Source organism: Elephantulus edwardii, unplaced genomic scaffold, assembly GCF_000299155.1.
Source record: "Elephantulus edwardii isolate Elephantulus edwardi_28Jun2011 unplaced genomic scaffold, EleEdw1.0 scaffold00001, whole genome shotgun sequence".
Taxonomy (NCBI): Eukaryota; Metazoa; Chordata; class Mammalia; order Macroscelidea; family Macroscelididae; genus Elephantulus; species Elephantulus edwardii.
In genome coordinates, this window is record NW_006399751.1 from 47,712,098 (window position 1) to 47,733,016 (window position 20,919).

At 34.5% G+C, this 20,919-nt stretch overlaps 1 protein-coding gene across 1 annotated transcript in view; it reads left to right on the top strand.

Annotated features, from left to right (window-relative positions):
* Positions 1-20,919, top strand: part of TLK1 (tousled-like kinase 1) — a 184,212-nt gene that overhangs the window by 144,601 nt on the left and 18,692 nt on the right. The window contains exons 12-13 of the mRNA XM_006878849.1: positions 5,368-5,434; positions 20,280-20,377. Of these exons, the coding sequence (XP_006878911.1) occupies positions 5,368-5,434; positions 20,280-20,377 (165 nt within the window). The remainder of the gene's footprint in view (positions 1-5,367; positions 5,435-20,279; positions 20,378-20,919) is intronic.

Here is a 20,919-nt window from a genome sequence, read left to right on the forward strand (position 1 = left end):
GGCACAGGATATGAACAGGCACTTCACCGAAGACGACATTCAGATGGCTAACAAATACATGAAGAAATGCTCAAAATCCCTAGCCCTAAGAGAGATGCAAATTAAAACAACTATGAGATATCATTTCACCCCAGTCAAAATAGCAAAATTTTTCATTCCTTTAATCTCTTTATCCAAAATTTACCTCACCATTTTATGTAGTCTTACTATCTTGCACAATTGCTCATATATAAAAAGTATTCCCTATATTACAGGATATAAGCATTTATTTTAATTCCCATTGTATTTTTAAGTAGACTGTTTCTAGCTTGTTACATGTTTTGCTTTCTTCTTGTCTCCCAAAATACTAACAGCCCTACCTGCAGATTAAAAATTAAGAGTCCTATTTCATTTCTAATCTATTATATGTTGGCTAAGCACTAACTCCAATGATACTGCTGTAAAATGATATGGTGTAGCAGTTTTTATGCAGCTAAAACTTTTAGATGGGGGGAAGTACTTCTGATTCCTTTTTAGTAAAGTTTGAGTAATTTTTTAAAACTAAAATAAGGGAGCTGTAGTGGTGTTGTTTGTAGGGTGTTGTGTTGCTAACCATGAGTGTATCTCTAGTGGTTTGAATTCACCAGCTCCTTCTGAATGATAAAGATGGTATTTGTAACAGCCTCTGAAGCCCAGTGGAGGCATGCTGTAAGTTGGAACCAGCATGATGGATGTGAGTTAGTTGTTCATGAAAGCTAGTCTTGCTGGCTGGCACATCAAGAAATTAACATAGAAAATAAAGTTATTGCTATTAAAGAGTTTAGGTTTTGGTGTCAGATAGTTGTAGCTTCCTACCCCAGGCTCCATACTTGTGAAAGAAACTTTATCTTAGTGTTTAAAGGATAAAGTGAAGTAATGAAATTTAGTGAATTAATCATGTACACTTATAACAGTATCTAGAATAAAGTGATTAGATGAAGTTATCTTGAAACTTTCAAGATAAAGTCTACCCTCTTAAAGACCCTTTTTCATTCTTTTTATCTCTTTATCCAAAATTTACCTCACCATTTTATGTAGTCTTATTATCTTGCACAAGATAATAGTTACAGCTAGTTAGCTATAATTTTTGTTGGTAGATTTTTTTAGGTAGTAGTTTGTCATTTTAGACAAAACTAATTATTCAGAGTAAATGTTTTGTTTAATTATTATATCTCTAGAAGTTGTCAGCAATCCTAACAAAGTAAGCATGGAGTATTTTACTGTAGCAACAACAACAAACTTTTATATTAATGACATTCTGGATGTCCCATTTTTCCCCAATTTTAAATCAAGAATGTATTTTAGAAAGCATTACTTTTTTTTTTAAAAAAAAATTTTTTATTTCATTATATTTTGTGTGTGTGTACTGTCAAATCGGCCCTGACTGGTTCAGGAGGAAGATTACCCCTCCTTCTGCAGAGCATCTGGTAGATTTGAACCTTGCCTCTCTCAGACTGTAGTGCAGCTTCTTGCCACTAGGCCACCAGAGCTCCAGAAAGCATTACATTTCTTATTCAGCATAGTTGACTTTAAAAAAAAAAAAATCTGTCCTGTACCAGTCAGATCTGATTTGACAGTACATACACGCAAAATAATAAAATAAAATAAAAAAATTAAAAAAAAAATCTGTCTAAAATTTTTTATTGGAAGATTTAAGTAATTTTAAATCCATGTAATTATTTATGTATTAAAGTTTAAATCCGGTCTCTGTGCTTTCTATCATTTCCAATTTGATCCCTTTTTAAAGTTTAGGTTTTTTTAATTAATCAATTTCTGTTACTTGATTCTTTTTTCCTGCATGTGTGTTTAAACATCTACTTGGAGGGAAAAAAAATCTACTTGAGAAATTGCTTAACTCTAGGGGTGAACATCCATCCCATGGTGTGCCAAATGAACAGATAGAAATGTCTTGGAGAAAGTACAGCCAGAGTGCTCCTGGAAGGCAAAGGTACTTCACCTCACATACTTCGAGCATGTTGCTTTGCTAGAAGTGGCTGTTCCTTGGAGAAGGACATCAGTCTTGGAAAGGTGGTCAGTGAAGAAGGAAAAGACCCTCAGCAACGTGGATTGACATGTGACTGTCACTGTGGGCTCTGCAGTGTCAGAAAATGTGAGGATGGCACAGGAGAGGAAAAGATTCAGAATTGTTGTTCATACTGTTGCTATAGTTTGTACTCGACAGCACCTAACAACAGCATACATCCACTTATAAAACCTCAAAACTCATTGCCGTCAAGTCAAAACCAACTCAAAGCTAGCTCGTCCTCCAGCAGAGTTTGGGAAGCTCTAACCTACCTAGGAAAATAATCATTCATGTTTCTCCTTGAATTGCCCCTAGTGAATTTGAACTGCCAGAGAGGTACCAACTCTGTATGGACTACAAGTCTGTGTTAGTGTAGTCTTGACCTACATTTACACTGTATTTTTTTGTTTGTTTTCCCTCTCTTTTTCTCCAATCTTATATTGGAAATCATTTTACTTAAATCAATAAATATATTTTAGAATTTCTCTTTCAGTATGAGTCTGCTGGTAATGATGGCTCTCAGCTTTTATTTGTCTGAAAATAACTTTGAATTTACCTTTATTCTTTAAACACATGGTTTTAGAATTTAAGATAAAAAGTAAGGAAATTTCTACCACTTTTATTTCCTTTGCTATTATTATTATTATTAAAAATGTTGAAAACATGGAGCAATATTTGAAGATTAGAAATTGAGAATTTGGAACAAATGGAGAGGATTGGTTTATAGATTCAAGAAGCCCAGCAAATCCCAAGCAGGATAAATGAAAGTACTTACCTTAGATACATCAGTGAAATTTCAGGAAACAAAAATCAAAAGGAAAAAAAAAAATCTCAAAAACAACCATAGGGAAAAAGAAATACTGGTATAAAATGATTGTGATAGTATTAGTACCAGTACCTGTATAGTAATAGTGTAATAATACTATTTATAGTACTAATATTTGCAAAATAAGTAATGAAAAATTAAGATCAGCTCAAGATAATCACTATGATGTAGAGAATAAACATTACCTCTCCTCTCCAAACTTTATCAATACTAACCAACTCTCCTACAGCACACTCTACTTCATTGTTAGATTTAGTAATTCATTGCAGTGGCCACATATTTTGGTAACCACACTTTGAGTGATTTTTTTTTCAGGAGCAGAGTATGACTCAAGATTAGGATCAGCAGGATTCAGCTCAGAATTAAGATCAGGATGAGTGTAGGCAGAGTCTCATATTTTCAAAGAGGACAGCTCTTTGCACCTTTTAGACCTCTGAGGATAGACACCTTTTAACCCCTTCAATAGAACAGGTTTCTTTTGTTCCTACCACCTATCACTAGCCAGTAGCTAGGCCTGGCTCCAGAGTTGCCACTAGTTCTGCCAGTGGGCCCCTTCTGGATCTCACTGTCTTTGGCATTTATAACCTTTTACGTGTTTCCTTGCTCCCATTATCTACTGGTGCTTTCTGCTTTTTCCTCCTCCTCCTCTTGCTTGTAAAAAAATGCTGTCTCACATTGCCTGTGTTGGGTTCACTGCTTAAATAACAACTCTTTGTACATTTCAAGGCATAGTACTCCTTACCAAGACCAGGAAATTAACCTATCCTTCTCTGTGTGCTGAATGTGTTGGAATATTTTTGTTTCCTCAGAAAACTTTTTTAAAGTTAATAAATGTTACATCTCATTAAAGGAAAGTAATACATACAAGTATGTTGAGATAAATGAACCAAATATATATAAGTTATCTGAATTATGATTTAACTAAATGCCCTCAATATATTTTAGGTGAAAGAAGATGGGCATATGATATCTTGGATAAGAGTAATTTTTTCAAAATAAGAATATGACGTGGAATTTCTTTTTTGGGGGAATGATTTTTTTTTCTTTATAAGTACAAAATCATTTTTTTCCTTAGTGTTTGTCTTGTTGTGTTATTGTTTGCCATAAAGTAGAAACTGATTTCATAGCTGACTCTGCAGGAAGTTTTTAGAGACAGTGTACTGCAAGAGATTATCACATTTCTTCTGTGAAGCTGCTGGTAGATTCGAACCTCATGGACAATGTAGCTTTTTATCACTAGGCTACCAGAGTTCCCTTGTCTTGATAGAGCTCTACAAATATTTTAATTCTTTTTCTAATTTATAAAAATATTTGAAAATTTAATGAAAAAGCCATAAGCAGTTCCAAGATTAAAAAATAGTCATGTCTATTTATGTCTCTAATAATTTGAGGTAAAATTTTGTCTTGGGTATAGTTTTAGCATTTATCTTGATGATTCATTCCTAACAGACTGAAAGGAAAATTATTAAGATATCTTTATTTAATTGGAATTAACATTATTCTTTGTGGGTTTTTGTTGGTTTTTTTTTTTAAAAAAAAAAAAAAAAAAAAAAAACCAACAGTGCTTACACTGGACTGATTTCTTTTGCCATGAATTCCTTTTACTCTCAGAGTAAAATACAAATTTTTTACTTTCCTTGCAAGCCTGTACATGATCTGGTCCTTGATGAACTCACCTCCTTTTTAAAGTCCCTTTGGCTACACTCTTAAGTAATACTTACATTGTTTTCCTCTTAAATCCTGTGCAAGTTACCACCATTCATATCTTTGTGCTTGCTGTAAAACCATGTCTGGGATATATCTCCCCAAGTTTTCTATTGATTGTCTTTTGGATCATAAAGACCACCTACCTAATACTACCCCTAAAATAAACTAATATAGTCATTCATTATCACATTATTCTTCCCCCCCCTTTCTTGATAGCAATTAGTACTTGCTGTTATCTTAATTCTTTACTGAATTGGTTGTCTACCTCCTGTCCCCCACTACAGAATTCTAAGCTCAGACTAAAATGTAAGGAGAAATGTCTTGATTTATGCCCTACACTTAGGAATGAGCTTATTACTTGACACATAGTGTGTTACTGTTACTGTGTGCAAGCAAGTTGAAATTGACTCATAGCTGACTGTGCAGCAGGTTTTCAGAGATTGTAAATTGCACAGATTTCTCATCTTTCCCCCACAGAACATCTGGTGGATTCGAACCACTTGCCTCTCAGTTGGCTGCGCAACTCCTTACCACTAGACAGAGCAGAATTCCTGTTACTTGACACATTGTATTCAGTAGTTTTTTTTTATTTCATGAGTTAGCTAGTTGTTTCATCTCTAAGTAGCAAAAGTACTGTATAGAATTTCTTAAATAATACTTGGCTTTTCTATTTTACATTAAAAGTTGTCAGTATTTTACTATTTCTACTTGGCTAATTTTATCCATTTTACTGGTTGGTAATAAAAAATAATTTTAATCTTTATATCTAGAATTACAATTTCCTTTTTGACAGGTTGACTTTGGCAGAGTATCATGAACAGGAAGAAATTTTCAAACTTCGACTTGGACATCTTAAAAAGGTATGCAAAGCATGTGGCATATTGTTGCATTGTTGCCTAATTTGTTACTAGAGGTTGTGAAGAATTGTTTGAAATACTTATTAAAAAGACAGATTCTAAATGGAAAACTTCAGACCTCTAAAAAAAATGTGCTGAATATCTTAATGTAATTTTATATTAAACATATTAAAATTACATTCTTTTACTCTGTGGCAACTTAAAATACTGAAAGGTGATTATTGGGAGACCTCCAGGGGATCTCTCGATAACTGTTTAAATACCAGTTTGTGGTTTAAAACATGCTGTATTAAAATCAAATACAATCTTATGTGTTGTTTATGTCCATTTCATAATAAATTATAGATAAACACTTATTTCTCTAACTTAACTCTTTAAGCTGTTGGATGATTGATAAAATGTTTTGATCATAGTATATACTTGAGAACATTTTGAAGAGCCATGAATCATCAGTAGTAGGTTATAGTAAAGGGATGTAATTTAGAAAAACATGGCTTTGTATTATTAAAGCAAATTTTTATAAGGCATAGCTTCATACTTTGAAAACTCTGAAACTGTAATCAGTCTATTGTTCTTCTAGGTCTTAGTTCAAACTATTTCACGAAATAATAACAGTTGATTTTACCCCTGAAAATAGAGATACTGACAAACTTATAAAATTCCTTGACTCAATTTTTATTCTGTCTGTCACATTGCTTAAACATTTTTTAATAGATTGAGTTAAAGCTAAAATTGAGTTGGTAATTGAATTGAAGTCATCTCTTTGGGTAGAAGAAGGCAGAACAGAGGAATCCATTTTGGTAGTAGCTACTAACTAGGTGATGTTTTGTTTCAGTTTTAGCAATATACTGAATTATAGGAAACAAAACAACATTAAAAACCCATCTGTTTAATTAAGCACACATCGCTGAAAACCCCTTGCCATCAATTTGATTCTGACTCATGGTGACCTTGTGTATCTTAATGGAACTGTACTTCATAAGATTTTCAGTGGTGTTGAAGTGGGTTGTGAGGCTTTTCTTCCTAAGCAGCTTTCATTTGTCTTTGTGTTCTTTACTGTGACACATCTGCTAGCCTCTACTCAGAAAAGATTCAACCTCAGCTACATGTCACCTTCAGTCTATTAAAGATATAACTGTAATGGAACTTTATAGCAAGGAGAAGGGAATTCTGTAATACAGAATGTGTCACAGGAGTTTGTCTATTTAAAATGTTTTTACAGTAAACTCACAGGAACCTATGCTTAAGATAACCTACATAATCAAAACCTGTTGTCATTGAGCAAATTTTGCTTAATGGAGAGACTCCATATGTTACAGAATCGAGCTAACTACTCCATAGGGCTTTCTAGGCCCTAATCTTTATGGAAGCAGATTGCAGATTTTTTGCCTCTGGCACCATTGATTGGGTTCAAACCACCAACCTTGACACTAGTAGCTAAGTGAAAACCATTTTTGCACCAGTATAAAGGTTGTTTGCAACCAGCCTTTTGTGACAGGATACCATGTAATCTATTTAGTGACGCTGCAACTAAGTATATACTTGAAATTTTTACTTCAGAGACATTATTTACATATACAATAACAAACTTGACATTATACATGTATGCTTTTACTTTATTAAACCTTTTCTATTAAATCTGGAGTTACAAAGCTATTAACAAATTGGGAATTGAGTATTTTAATTGTGAGAAATACTTTTGAAAAGACTTCAGAGGAGTATAGTTGGTGGCTGACTTATTTTTAAAGCTTTCCTGGTACTTTTTTTTTTTAAAGAGTAAATAGTAATGGTAAATTTATTAGAAAGTTACATTCCTAAAAGGACAGACCTTCCTCCTTGAAGGGAGATAAGGAGAAAAGACTTTTCCTGATACTTAATGAAGATGCTTTATTTCTGTGAAACACTTCTGTGTGTGTGGTGATTTTATTTTTAGCTTTTCTGTTTTCTAAAGCGAAGTATTCTAAAACATTTATAATCTCTTCTAGAATACCACACTTACTCTTCTAACCTCTAAATTAGCCTCTTCTTGGTGTTTTCTGTACTTAAATCTTTCTTTTTAAAGCTGCCCCCTTTTTTATTTTTTTTTTTTTAATTTGGCTTTTATCAAGTTTACTGAAAAGTTTTAGATTTCTAATTTTGTCTTCTTAACCAATTTACAACATAACTATTTTTTGACTGCCATAATGAAAACATTGGGTGAATGGATAAATTGATGCTGAAACATACTCGTACATCTTGAGTTCTCCCATTCTCTTGAAAAGAGTGAATACTTAATAAAGAAAGTTGATAGTGATAATCTACAGAGGAAAAAAGTGATCAAGCATGTCACCTTAGAACACAAATAACATTTTCCTGCTTCCGTCTGGGTATTAAATTTTGAGTTGTACAGTCAAAACATTAGGAATGGTACATGTTTTTAAAATTAAGTTGTTTGACATTGTAAAACCATAATTTAAAAAGTAGTCCTGTAAAGTCCATATCCTTTGCCAACTTTCCACTTGCTTCATATCTGCTTACTTCTGATTGACCAGAGCAAGGTATATGGCAAAGGAGTTGCATCTCTTCAATGGTAGAGCTGAAAAGTGACAAGACTTGTGATGGTGAAAACAGGAGTGGTAAAAGATCCATGTCCATCAGTGCAATTTATTGTACTTTCTTGACCACTGTAAATCTGCAGTCCAAATATTTGCTTCCATACAAAAATTCTCACCACTGGACCAATCGGTAGCATCAGGATGGATGGCGAAGAGATTGAGATTGTTCATAGCTTCAGTTTGCTCGGCTCCACGGTCAACACTCTTGGCACCAGTAGCCAGGAAATAAAAAAACATATTGCGATGGGAAAGTCTGTGGTTAGGGACCTCTCCAAAATACTCAAGAGCAACAGTGTCTCTCAGGAGACTAAGGTCCGCCTGATACGGGCCATGGTTTTTGCAATCACTAGTTATGCATCAGAGAGTTGGACAATGACTAGGGAGGATAGAAGGAGAATTGACGCCTTTGAGCTGTGGTGCTGGAGAAGAGTATTGAATGTACCATGGACTGCCAAGAAAACAAACAGATTCATCATAGAGAGGATTAAACCAAGCTGCTCCTTGGAGGCAAGGATTCTGGGGCTTCGTCTGACATACTTTGGACATGTTGTCAGGAGAGACGGGTCTTTGGAGAGGGACATCATGCTGGGTAGAGTGGAGGGACAGCACAGGAGGGGAAGACCCTCTATGAAGTGGATTGATTCAGTGACTGGGGTACTCGGGATGGGTTTGTCAGGGGCAATGAGATTGGCATAGGATAGAGCACGGTTTAGGGCTATTGTACATAGGGTCGCTATGAGTCGCAAGCGACTCGACGGCACATAACAACAACACCTTAAAACCTGTTTATGGCTTTCAGCATTCTGCATTTTTTAGATAAAAAGAATGGCTCAGTATTATTTTTAAAAGCATAATTCATTTTATACAAAAATGACTTTGTCAGTGGGACAGACTTCTAACAGCAAAGGAGCTTAAGTCATGAGAAAAGATGCTATCACCTCTTAATCAATTTCCTCTACTGGGTTTATTAACTGAGATAAACTGTACCCTAACTTGTAAATATATAGCTCATGCCTAGGCTGGATCTGAACTCGATGTCATATAACCTGTACAGGAAATTTAAATTTCTGGTCTATGTAAGTTTAGGGCTTTATATTTGTATTCAAGCATAATCCTGCATTAGCACAGGACTCTTGCTCACACTCTCTTGAGCAAACCCCTAAAGTTAAGCAGAATTGTACGTAAAATTTGTTAGCAATGAAGGATTGTGGAAGCTCATGCTTTATGGACATGGGGACTAAAAATATGTTTACTTTTTCTTGGAATGGATCATTTATGACATACATGTATTTTGGAATGTCAGTCATCCTTATAATTGAGAGTTATTGTTATATGCTATAGCTGACCTTGTGGGTTTTTAGAAGCTGTAAATCATACAGGAGGAGATTGCCCATCTTTGTCCCATGGAGCAATTGGTGGATTCAAACCACATGCCTTTGGGTTGGCAGCATAGTTCCTTACCGCTAGGCCACCACTAGAGTTCTTTGTAATTAGATAGGTAGATTTAAATATGAAAATGTGTATATAACATTGAATAAATAATAAACACTGAAAAAATAAATACTTGTGATCTACACTGAAAAATACCAGAGGTCAGCTCATATTGTTTGATAACAAAGTTGAAGGATGATTAAGTAATGAGAGTGGGATAGAAACTTCTAAAGGTAATTAATAAATGATGCTCAAAAACTCTCAGATTCATTGCCATCCATTTGGAACTGGTTCATAGCTGATCCTCCCGTGGGTTTTCAGAGACTGTATAGCACATGAGAGAAGATTGCCCTTTGTTCTCCCACAGAGCAGTGGTGAATTTGAACCACATATATTTAGGTTGGCAGCCCATCTCTGAACCTACTAGACCACCAGAGCTCCCTTTGACATTGCTAGTTATCACCGAAAAGTTAATGTAAACTTAGTTAAGGACAAGTTCTATCTTGTAAAATTAAAAAAAAAAAAAAATCATTCTCCAGGATCACGTTTTAAATTACATCAACAATAAATATATAAATCTTTACTGTTTTATTTAATATTAGTGTATGCAGTAAGTGAAATTTATAAACACACTTACTAAATTGCAGTAAAGAGATGTACTATTTTGAGTCAAGTATTATCCATGCATTATAGATGTGATTACTAAACCTCAGAATGTTAACAGTAAACCTTGGCATTTGCAGGGGATATACCCCCAGGATTTCCATTTTAGCATATAATTTCCCTCATACTAAATAAAATGCACTCAAATATGACTAAAGATAAGAATTTTGAATGATCTTAGGGAGACCCTTTGAGCTGAGTGTATTAGGGGGTTTGTTTTGGGCTTGCTCATTCTCTAAATATTTCCACATCATGGCTGATAGAAGTGTGATTTAAGTTCCAGTTTCAGAAGAATTATATAACCAATATATTTTATAGACTTCATTTGAAGTACTTTAACATTTTAGCCATTCTTAAGTGAATATTTTTGTTAACTCCTTGAATGCCAAAGTCTATATCTTTTTCTGAAATAATACAGTTAATATATGACAAAGCCAGAATGGACTTTACTCCTGTGTATATGGCTATACCATTGAATGATTCTTTGTGTATTCAGAAGATTAATTCACTTAAACCTTTCTTATCAGTTCTCTGAGAATACTGGTGGGATTTGCTTTATCCTTAAATCTTTTGGGAAGCATGGCCTTTCATGTTCGTTGCAGATAAGAGAGAGCAGTTTGAAGGTAATTACCAATTTTGCCCATATGCACATTCTCTTAATTCTGTTAAATATTGCCTTCTTTAGGAGTTTTATTGATGACTACTGTATCTAGAATATTTCCATATTACTAGCTAATGCATACATTGATTTTTTACTCTTAAGTTTATATTTGAAGGAAAACTACACTTTTTTCCTTAAATAAAAACTATCAATATTCTTAATAGAATTTTACTTTTTAAAGATTTCATGTCATAAAACTATATACTAAAATGCATAGAAAATATACAGAGTCATCATTACAAAGGGACTTGTTTCAAATCTTTACACTGTTTTATTCCTTTCAAGCACTTGCCACCTGTGGATTGAAAGACCATAACACACCTGGTGCAACCATTGTGGAATGCGGTGTGGCGATTTCTCAAAAAATTGCAAATAGAGATTCCATTTGACCCAGCAATCCCATTACTGGAAATATACCCCAGAGAGACCATGTCTGCCATCCAAACAGATATACGCACACCCATGTTTATTGCAGCTTTGTTTACAATAGCAAAGAGTTGGAAGTAACCTAAGGGCTCATCAACAAACGAATAGATAGGGAAGCTGTGGTATATTCACACAATGGAATACTACGCTGCATTGAAAAACAAGGAACTCATGCAATATTATTCAAAGTGGTTGACCCTGGAGGACATTATGCTGAGTGAAATATGTCAGTCACAAAGGGACAAACACTGCATGGTGCCACTGTTGTAGAATGGGTCTGACATCAGGGTTGGGGTATGACAGAAAAAACTAGATAAATTATATATATTATATTGAAACAGATGAGGGAAAAACAGGTCAGAGGTGATATATGATTGAGTATTATGGTTAGCACAGGAACCCAGAATTAAGATTGCATAGGGAAGTGTACTCGGGGTGGGGGGAAGGAATGGGGGAATTGTATACTAATGAAGGAATTTTTTCCCCTTTTTGGAGAGGGGAGCGAACTGGTGGGGAGGGGTGGGCAGGGAGAGAGGTGCGGCAGTGAATGAATGGAAATCCAAAACCTTTGTCAATGTCTATTAAAATTAATTTTTTAAAAAAAAAGAACATAACACACCATATATATGGGTTTGCTTTTATTGTTCCATTTTGATACTAGTCTTTGATAAATTCTAGTACAGGGAAGCATTTATTCTTTATGATTAGGAAAGCTGCAGCAGGTTGTTGTTTATGTAGTTCATACCATTTATTTGAAGTTGAAGGATCTGAATGTGCTTTCCAATGTTTGTTACTAAATCAGCACTAAAATAACTTTAAAAGTCTTTGAACAATCATTTCTCTCTATCGTCATAATAAACTTAAAGCACATTACCAATCATAGTACCCTTTTTTACTATTATGGAAACAAAAGTTAGAGAAAGTTTTAGGATCAATAAACTCTACCTCACCACTGCTGTTACTGATGTTTATTAAATGAACAGCTTATGTTACTTTTTGTTAGTTTTTGAGTTTTGTCATCTTGAGTTTAAGTGTATGATTCATTGGATAAAATGCACTGTGGAAGGTTGCTGTCTTGGTATGAAACAGCATAATGCAATAGGGCCTGGCTATGATGTGTGAGTTTGTGTGCAGGTGTGTATGTGAGAGAGTGAGAAGTTGTGAATGGCAGACGTTTTATTGGGAAAAAAACTACCAATTTGTAATTGGAACAGAATTCCTCCAAACTCATCAACAGCAACACAAATGTGTCTTTGCAGACCGAAGGGATCAGCTAAACAATTTACAGTCATCTCAGTCTACTAAAACAAAAATCACATCCAACATGCTACCTGACACCATTTCTTTCTCTCTCTCTCCTTTGCTCCTTGCGATGTGGCATTCATCTCTCCTTGTGCCTCCGTTCTGAAGAGATAACAGTATAGCAACAACCCTGCCACTGAAATCCCGTTTTCTGATCGATATTGGCACCTGCAAAGAGAAACAACCAGTATCAGGCAGCAGCAGCATCAGTATTAATCTTCCATGATGAAATCTTTACAGGTCAAGAACAAGTACACAGCTCTTTACTCAATCCTTCACAGTGGACCATGCAGCTAGTTGAAATGGAAGATAATGGATTGTCTACAAGCCTTTTGAACAGTGGAGAATACAGGGCATTGGTTTTAGGTGAATAGATCCCAAATATTCTTGAAATTTGATATCCCTTGTGATTTTTCTTTCTAGAATATCATGATCACTTCATTTATTTATTCAGGCCTTACTTAGTACTACCACAAAGTGAAGTTGCATATTTGACTCTTCACATCAATTTAGGTTTTAGTAAGCATATGAAAACAGTTACCAGTATAGCGCTTACAGGGCTTAATCTCTGAATCTTTATGTTCACCTTTCTATACTAACTATATTCATAACTAGAAGAAATCTTTTGTGAGTTCTTCTCAAGCCACCAAATTGATTGTCTATTAGACTGTAGTTTTTAGTGGCATTCTAGTAAAATGTCATATATTAGGAAAAGTCACTATTAAGCCTCTGTCTAGGAGGAATGTTATGAGCTGTTAGACTTACTTGTATGTAAGGGCAAGAAAAGTGCCAAAAAGAGTGTTGGAATGCTAACTTTGATATTTGTCCTTCTTCCTACGTCCATTTCAAAAGTAAGTTGAATAAAAAGATGACTACACTGAGAAGACATGGAGCTTAGCTGTAGGTAGAAATAACTCCCAGTGTTATTATTCTACCTTCCACTCATATAAGGGGAGCTCAGGTGGCTTAGTGGTAATAAGCTGTGCTGCAACCCAAAGGGTTGCAGGCTGAGTTCACCAGCTACTCTGCGGGAGAAGGATCAGCAATCTCTCCTGCATGATTTACTACCTCTGAAAAAACCCACGGGAGGTTCAGCTGTGGGTCGATTCCGACTCATCAACACCTGAAAACAATAACCATTCTCATTAGGGACCCAGAAAGCATATTCTTGGCCCTGTATTTCTCTATCTATAGTCCTATGCCTTAACTTCATAGTAGTAGTAGGTGATGTCCAGTTACCAAAATAAATATTTACAGGTAAAGTGTTTTCCTTAGTACTCACTGTTAATCCCAACTGTATAGGCAAGAGAATAAAACACATTTGGAAAGAACTTTAGAAGTCTTGTTATTCATCAGCTAGATTAGAGTTTAGTTAGATTTGTAAGTTCAGTCCAGAAATCATTTTACCAACACCACCACCACCTTCCCCCCCAAAAAATAAAACGCTTAACTGCTAGTATCTTCTCAGTCAGAGCTGTAAGTGCGTGTCATTTATATGCATAGAATGACAAGGTAGAAAACAGTACTCTTAGTTTTGGCTAGAAATATGGCTAGAAATTCTTACCTGTCTTTATTTCAAAGTGCTTTAAATCCAACGTCCAGAAAAATATTAACAAAAAGATGGGAGAAACACTGGACAACCCTATCTGTATGTGACAAAGCTTAGTTATCAGCACCTTGGATAGTGTGTGACACCTGGAGATTTACTGAAACACAATAGCTAAAATTATTTCAAGAAGTATAATAAGTATTTTTATTTTCCCAGTTAGTTTTTTTACTGCTAGAAAGACAGATTTATTTGTGTATTATTTTCTTTAACTAGACTGGAGAACCAACAGAAACCTTGAACATTAGGTCCCATTTAGGGGCTCTGATTAGGTTCTGACATACCACCAATCATAGATGACACAGGATGGGCAACATTTTACTGTGTTCTGTATAAGGTTGATCTGAGTCTGCGCCAATTTAGACAACAAATGTAACAATATTGAAGAAAGATTGAAACCCTCCTTTCTCCCAGTGAAATGAAGGATGCAGAACCCAAAGATATAGGTGCCATTTCATCAGCTCAGACTCATAGCAACCCTGTGTGTACAACAGAATGAAACCCCACCCAGTTATATTAGTCAGTGACTGGAATGAGAGTGAAGGGAGCATATGTGCAGTGGGGGGGGGACGGGGACAATTCAGGACTTCCTATTTTGCCCTTGTTTTCCTCTTATTCCCTTTCTCACTCTGTATAATCATTCAAAGAAAATTATGATTATGGAGTAATAGTACCTGCTTTATCTGGGTAGAGTCTTCTGGTTTGTTTATTATTGTTTCCTTTTCATTGACTTTTATGACCTGTTCATATTTAACAGAAGCTTATGATAGAAATAATCTGGAGGCATTCTTTTTTAATTACTAAATTTTATTAATTTTAATGAACATTTACAGAGATTTGGGGTTTTCATTCATTCATTCATTGTTGCACTATTTTCTCTACCCTCCTCCCCAGCTCGTTGTTCTTTTCCCTCCCCCTTGAAAGTCTGTTTTAATTGTCCAATTGCCACAGTGCTTGTCAAAGCCAGTTCTGATTAAGCTCCTTTGTCAGTGTGCCCTTTGCCATTCCCTATCACTCCTCCCTGAGAGAGACTTCACCCTGATTCATAAGGAAAAGGGGATGGTGTATTCTCTTAGCTACTTACTGCTGAAAAGGGACACTGTGAGTTCCAGGGTGAAGATCTTCTCTCACTACTCTAAAGGGCCCCTTTGGCAGTAGGAAACACATAGACTATTATGGAGATTGATTTTGGAATTTAGATGCACTGTTATCAGTTGTGCTTAGCTGTACATGTCCATATCCTTGAAGATGAATCATGGAGGTGTTGCAGTGGAGGCATTTATAAATGATAATTTTCATGTAAGTTAGTAGTAATTTTCTCAGTCCTTATATTTCTATACTACTTTTTCTGACCATTTGTTTTTAATGGAGCTTTTATTAATTGTAACTTTCCCTTCCCTGTAGATAAATTTTTAGAATATAATTACCGTTTATAGTATTAAAACTTATTTGAGGACCTGAATTTTAGGCCTTGGGGGATAGATATTCATATATCTAAAAGCCAAGTAATATTAGGATGCTTTTGAATAGCATTCTAGGCTATGTGCTTCCCCCCCCCCTTTCACAATAAGCTGTACAAAACTAACTTCCTTTTACCAATCTTTAAAGATAATTGGCAAGTTGAGAATGATTTGTGAAAATATTTCCAAGTTGTAGAGACGCAGTTCTTGGAAATGGAATTTTTTTGGTGTTGGTTAAGGTGTAGCCTAACTTTAAGCTACTGTGTCTCGTTTTTCTCACAAGGAATGTTACTGGGTTTACATATGATAAATTTTATAGTTGCCTAAGATTCATAGCTCTACTGCCTATGTACTCCATCTTTTTAATCACATTTTTACTAAATTGTGTACCTGAACAACAGTTGAATGGGTAAATGTTGTATTTATATAACCTCATAACAATCAAATGAACTTCAGTTTTTGAAATGCTATATTCAAAATGCTTCAAAAACTCTGCAAATCTACCTCGCTGTTTTAACTTGACATTTTATGGAGATTCTATATTGCTGTAACTTCTTTTCACTTAAAGATTTTAGCTAAGAAAATGAAGAAAGAAAAAAAAAGGTTGTCAGGAGATACTTGAATTTATAGAGGATGCATTTCTGTGCCAAAAATTGCTTGCTGTGACATAGACATGTTTATCTCTCCCATCCCCAGTCACTTAACTGATGAGACAGTATTGAAATCTGTTTGTTTTTATGACCTGGATCCTTTTAAGTAACTTAGAATATGAGAGTGACACTTCTTTCTTTTTTTAAAACACAAAATAGGCTTGTCTTTGTATTGTATGTACAGTAAGTCTCTTTCTTTAATACAGTCTGTTCTTACATTCCTTCACTATTATAATTGCCTGGCAAAACAAGTTTATTTCCAGAAGTGTAATTTATCTCTCCGTTTCTTCTAGCCCTTCCTTGATTTAACTTAACTGCTCAGCTAGTGAATAATGATCAAGGATCAGATCGGTATTCTCAGTAAGCATAGTTTAAGCTGGCTAGATTGCCTCCCTTTTACTCTAGTAATCTGTTCTATTTTTGTTGTAACTTTTAAGATTCCATTCCATAATGAATTCAGATCACTTGTAAACCTAGGTCCTTCTAGCTCTGAACAAGCTTAATTCTGAGTGATGCCTCAGAGGTTAGTACCAAGTCAAATATAATAGTCCACAAGATTAGCCTACTGCCACTGAGTTGACTGTGACTCATAGTAACCCTGTGGAACAAGGTTTCTTAATCTTGAAATCTTGATGGGAGCACACTGTATCTTTCTTCTCAGAGATCTGGTGGGTTCAAACTGCTAACCTTTAGGCTCATAACAGAATGCCTTCAGCACAGTGCCACCAGAGCTCCTGACTGCAAGGTAGATCTTTGGAAATTAGCTGGACCAAAGAAAAATTAGTTGTTGAGTCTTCTGTCTTCTAGACTTTTGTACCAAAAGTACAAAACAATTACCCTACAATTGGGAACATTTGAAAGAAATTGCTTGCAGCTTAAGGAGCCCGGTGGCAGTCAGTAGCCAGTTGTGCCGCTAATCCAAAGGCCAGGCATTAGCCTATCACAGCAGTTCACAGCCTGGGAAACCTGATGCGCGGGTCACTGTGAGTGGAAACTGACTCAGTAGCAAGTGACTGTCTTACTGCTCAAAATAACTTTGCCCTTAGAAGTCACTTTTTATTTTAAAGTTCAAGATAGATATTATGGGATAAACATTAAATTGTAAAATGGAAGTTGTAAATATTTTGCACTGGCTATGAAATATTTGTGTCTTTATGTGTATAAGGATACCTGTTAGCCTAGCCTAGTGATGAATTCAGCTGCTAACCAGAGGGTCAGTGGTCTGTACCTGCCAGCCATTTTTCAGGAGAAACAGAAGACGGTGTTTTTGTAAAGAGTCAGAATCAGCTTGCTCACAGAGTGGGTATTAGGTATATAAGGCTGAGTTCTATTTCATTCCTAGACATTTCTTCTTAAATACATAGGATTAGAATTTGTTTCTCTACCTCTTCTGTCCTCCCTGGTCTTCTCTCCCCAGTATCACACTTATTCAAAATAGAGAGCTTGCATGTGCTTTTACTTTTTAAGATTTTGTAGGATGCATTTGCAGTGTTCTGTAGAGGAGGAAAAATCCTTTCTTAAATTTACTGATCGAAAAATACATTTTATTTTACTACTTGTTTTTGTGATAGTTGCTACTGTTGTATAGACATCTGAAGAATATCAAAAGGTACAAAATAATAGAGCAATCTAGTTGAATTGCATAAGTCTGTATTTTATGACTCAATAAAATTTAACTTCTCCAAATTCAGTGGTAAAATGATATTTCCCCATGCCATAATTTCAAGTGAAATTTAATACAAGAATTTCAGCTTATATTTTAATAGACACTTTAAAATTTTATCATACTGAAATTTCAGATCCTGCCAAATGTTTAATAGTTTTCTACATTTTTAAGAATCAAATTAATAGCAGATTTAAGGCAGCAAACATTAATCATCTTAAAGATAAAAGGTTACTGTTTTCTGAGTTGCATATGTAAAAAGAGTTAAAATTCATTTATACTTGGCACATACATTTGTTACTAGTTTTGTTTTCTGTGTATGTAACTAAAACTAATATATTATATTTCTTAAGATAAGTAAGTGTGTTTTAAAATTATTGCTCCAAAATTTTGAATTATTTTCTTTTTAAGGAATCTTCTATTAGTAAATCTCCTAGAATGTTATTATTTTTCTTTTCTCATTAAGACTAGCAAGATTTGTGACTTAAACCACATTAAATGAACGACATTTCAGTTGAATTAAAACTATTGAATACATTCCTGAAAAATCTCCAAATAAATTCTGGAAAGTCTTTTCTCCATTTAAATCTGGTTTTTTAAATTTTTTACATTTTTTTGTGTGTACCATTGAATCAGATCCACTGATACAGGAGGAGATTGCCACTCCTTCTCCAGAAGAGCATCCAGTGGATTCAGACCGAGTGCCTTTGAGATTGCAGTGCAGCTTCTTGCCACTAGACCACCAGAGCTCCCTATTTAAAAGTATTTTGACAGTTTCTATTTGTCACCTTAGTGCCCAATCTACATTAAGTAACTCTGCAACAAGTAGTAGTTGAATTTCATTTTAAACTACTAAAAATGGTCTTGGGTCATATTGAATTCGTTTTTTCTTATAATACTTAGAATATCCCTTTTAGTTTAAGCCTTAGAGTGTAATCAACTTTATATCCCGTGTGTATATGTGTGTGTTATAATAAGTTATATATAATACTTACCTTTTAAAGTAAATATCAGAATAGTTAATTTTTTATATAAAAGATTTTTTTTTTTTTTAAAAAAAAAGCCCTCAGTGAAAGAAAAGTGGAGAAGGAACTAGTGAAATATTTAAATGCTATATTAAGAGATGACAAACTTCATGTGGTCTAAATTTGTAATTGAATTGAATACACATAATTGAGTATTTCTCTACTTAAATATGGATGGTTTATATCCATCAGTACTGCTCAAATTTATATTGAACAAATCAAAGATAAATTGTATATGTATGTGATAGGAGTGATTGCATTTGTTAATTTGTTTAAATGTTTAGTTGAAAAAATTAAAAATTCTGGCTCTCACTCTTTGAACCTACAATGAATTCTCCTCTGTGGCTCAACTTTTAATGTTGTTGTTGTTGTTAGGTGACATCGAGTATGACATGTAGCAAAGCTGTCTGAACGTTCATAGACAGGCCTTTAAAGATGTCTGTTCACACCAGAGAGGTACTCAATCCTCAGAATAACCACATGAAACAAAAAGAGATGAGACTCTTAGAGAGCAGGAAGGATAGGCTAAATGAATTAGTGAAAGTGAGGGTTATAAGGAGCAAGCAGGTGAAGTGCAATTACATTGTGAGTATTTTAATTAAAGTTACAAAAAGCAATATATCCATGATTGAATTAAAAACTGGTTTGCTTTGTAAATTTTCGTTCAAATTACAATTAAAATAATAAAGAGAAGATCTAAGAATACTGAGGGAAGATAAATACAGAATACATATTTCACAGTGTTTAAGTAAATTTAAGATTTACCTAGCTATGCCTTGATAACAGAATCTACTACAGCACCCCATAAAATTTTTACTGTCTCCCTTAAAATATTAGGATTTACGTGAAATTGTCAGATTGTATGTTTTATGTATTCTAAGAGATTAGGAATAATGAACAATTCTGTATTCTTTCCTTCTTTCAGCTATTACAAAATATCTTCATTTCATTTTTGTCATTGATTTGTACAAATGTATTATTTCCTCTTACATTAAAATTGGGGTAGACCAGAAGTTTTCAACTCATTGTGAGCTCTATGTCGGTGTTGGAGTCCTTGCAGTCATTTTCATTAAGACATAGTAAAACAGGTTTCTTGTAATGCAGAATAAAATGCAGCATCTCAATTAGATTTTTATGTGGAGAATGGTTCCTTTAAATAGGCTTTTGCTTTACCTCTTTCTATCTCATAGGTATTGAAAGGAGCACTTTAGTTTTTTTAATTCAGTGCTTTATAATATCATATCATATCATCATATTATATAATATAATTCTTCCCATCTAAAAATTGATGGCATGAGTAAAAAAATGTCTTTTTTTATATATATGAAATAAATTGAGCTTGTTATAGAACCTCTCTTAATTTTCAGGAAGAGGCAGAAATCCAGGCAGAACTTGAACGTTTGGAAAGAGTCCGAAATCTTCACATTCGAGAACTTAAGAGGATAAATAATGAAGATAATTCACAGTGAGTCATTATTTGTGTTTCATACTTTCATATTACTTTTTGAAGTATTTTGTTGTTGTTGCTCTTAAATTATGGAGATCCTTAAGTACAGTATTTTTTTAGAGGACAGATAGACTTTACATAAATTACTGTGCCTCAGTCATTATAAATTATTCTCTTTAATCAACAAAATAATCTCTTTACTGTTAAGTTTGTTGTCTCTTGCTTTTACAGTTTTTCACGCAGCCACAGAAGCCACTGTAATCCAGTAAAAAAAAAAAGTTAAAAAGCCACTACCTCCTCAAATTACTCCAATTACTTCCCATCACACTTAAGAAAATATAATCTAAAATCTTTTCCATGACTGGGAAGTCCCTGGCCACTTCACCTACTCTTTTTCTCTGTCATACTTTTGCTTATGTGCTCTTGGCACATTGACCTTGAACGTACCAAAGGTGGTGCTGTCTTAGGGCTTTGTGTCCATTTACTTTGTCTGGAATGCTGCTTCTCTAACAGTCCAAGTGACCTTATTTTATTAGACATGGACACTAGACAGACCATCC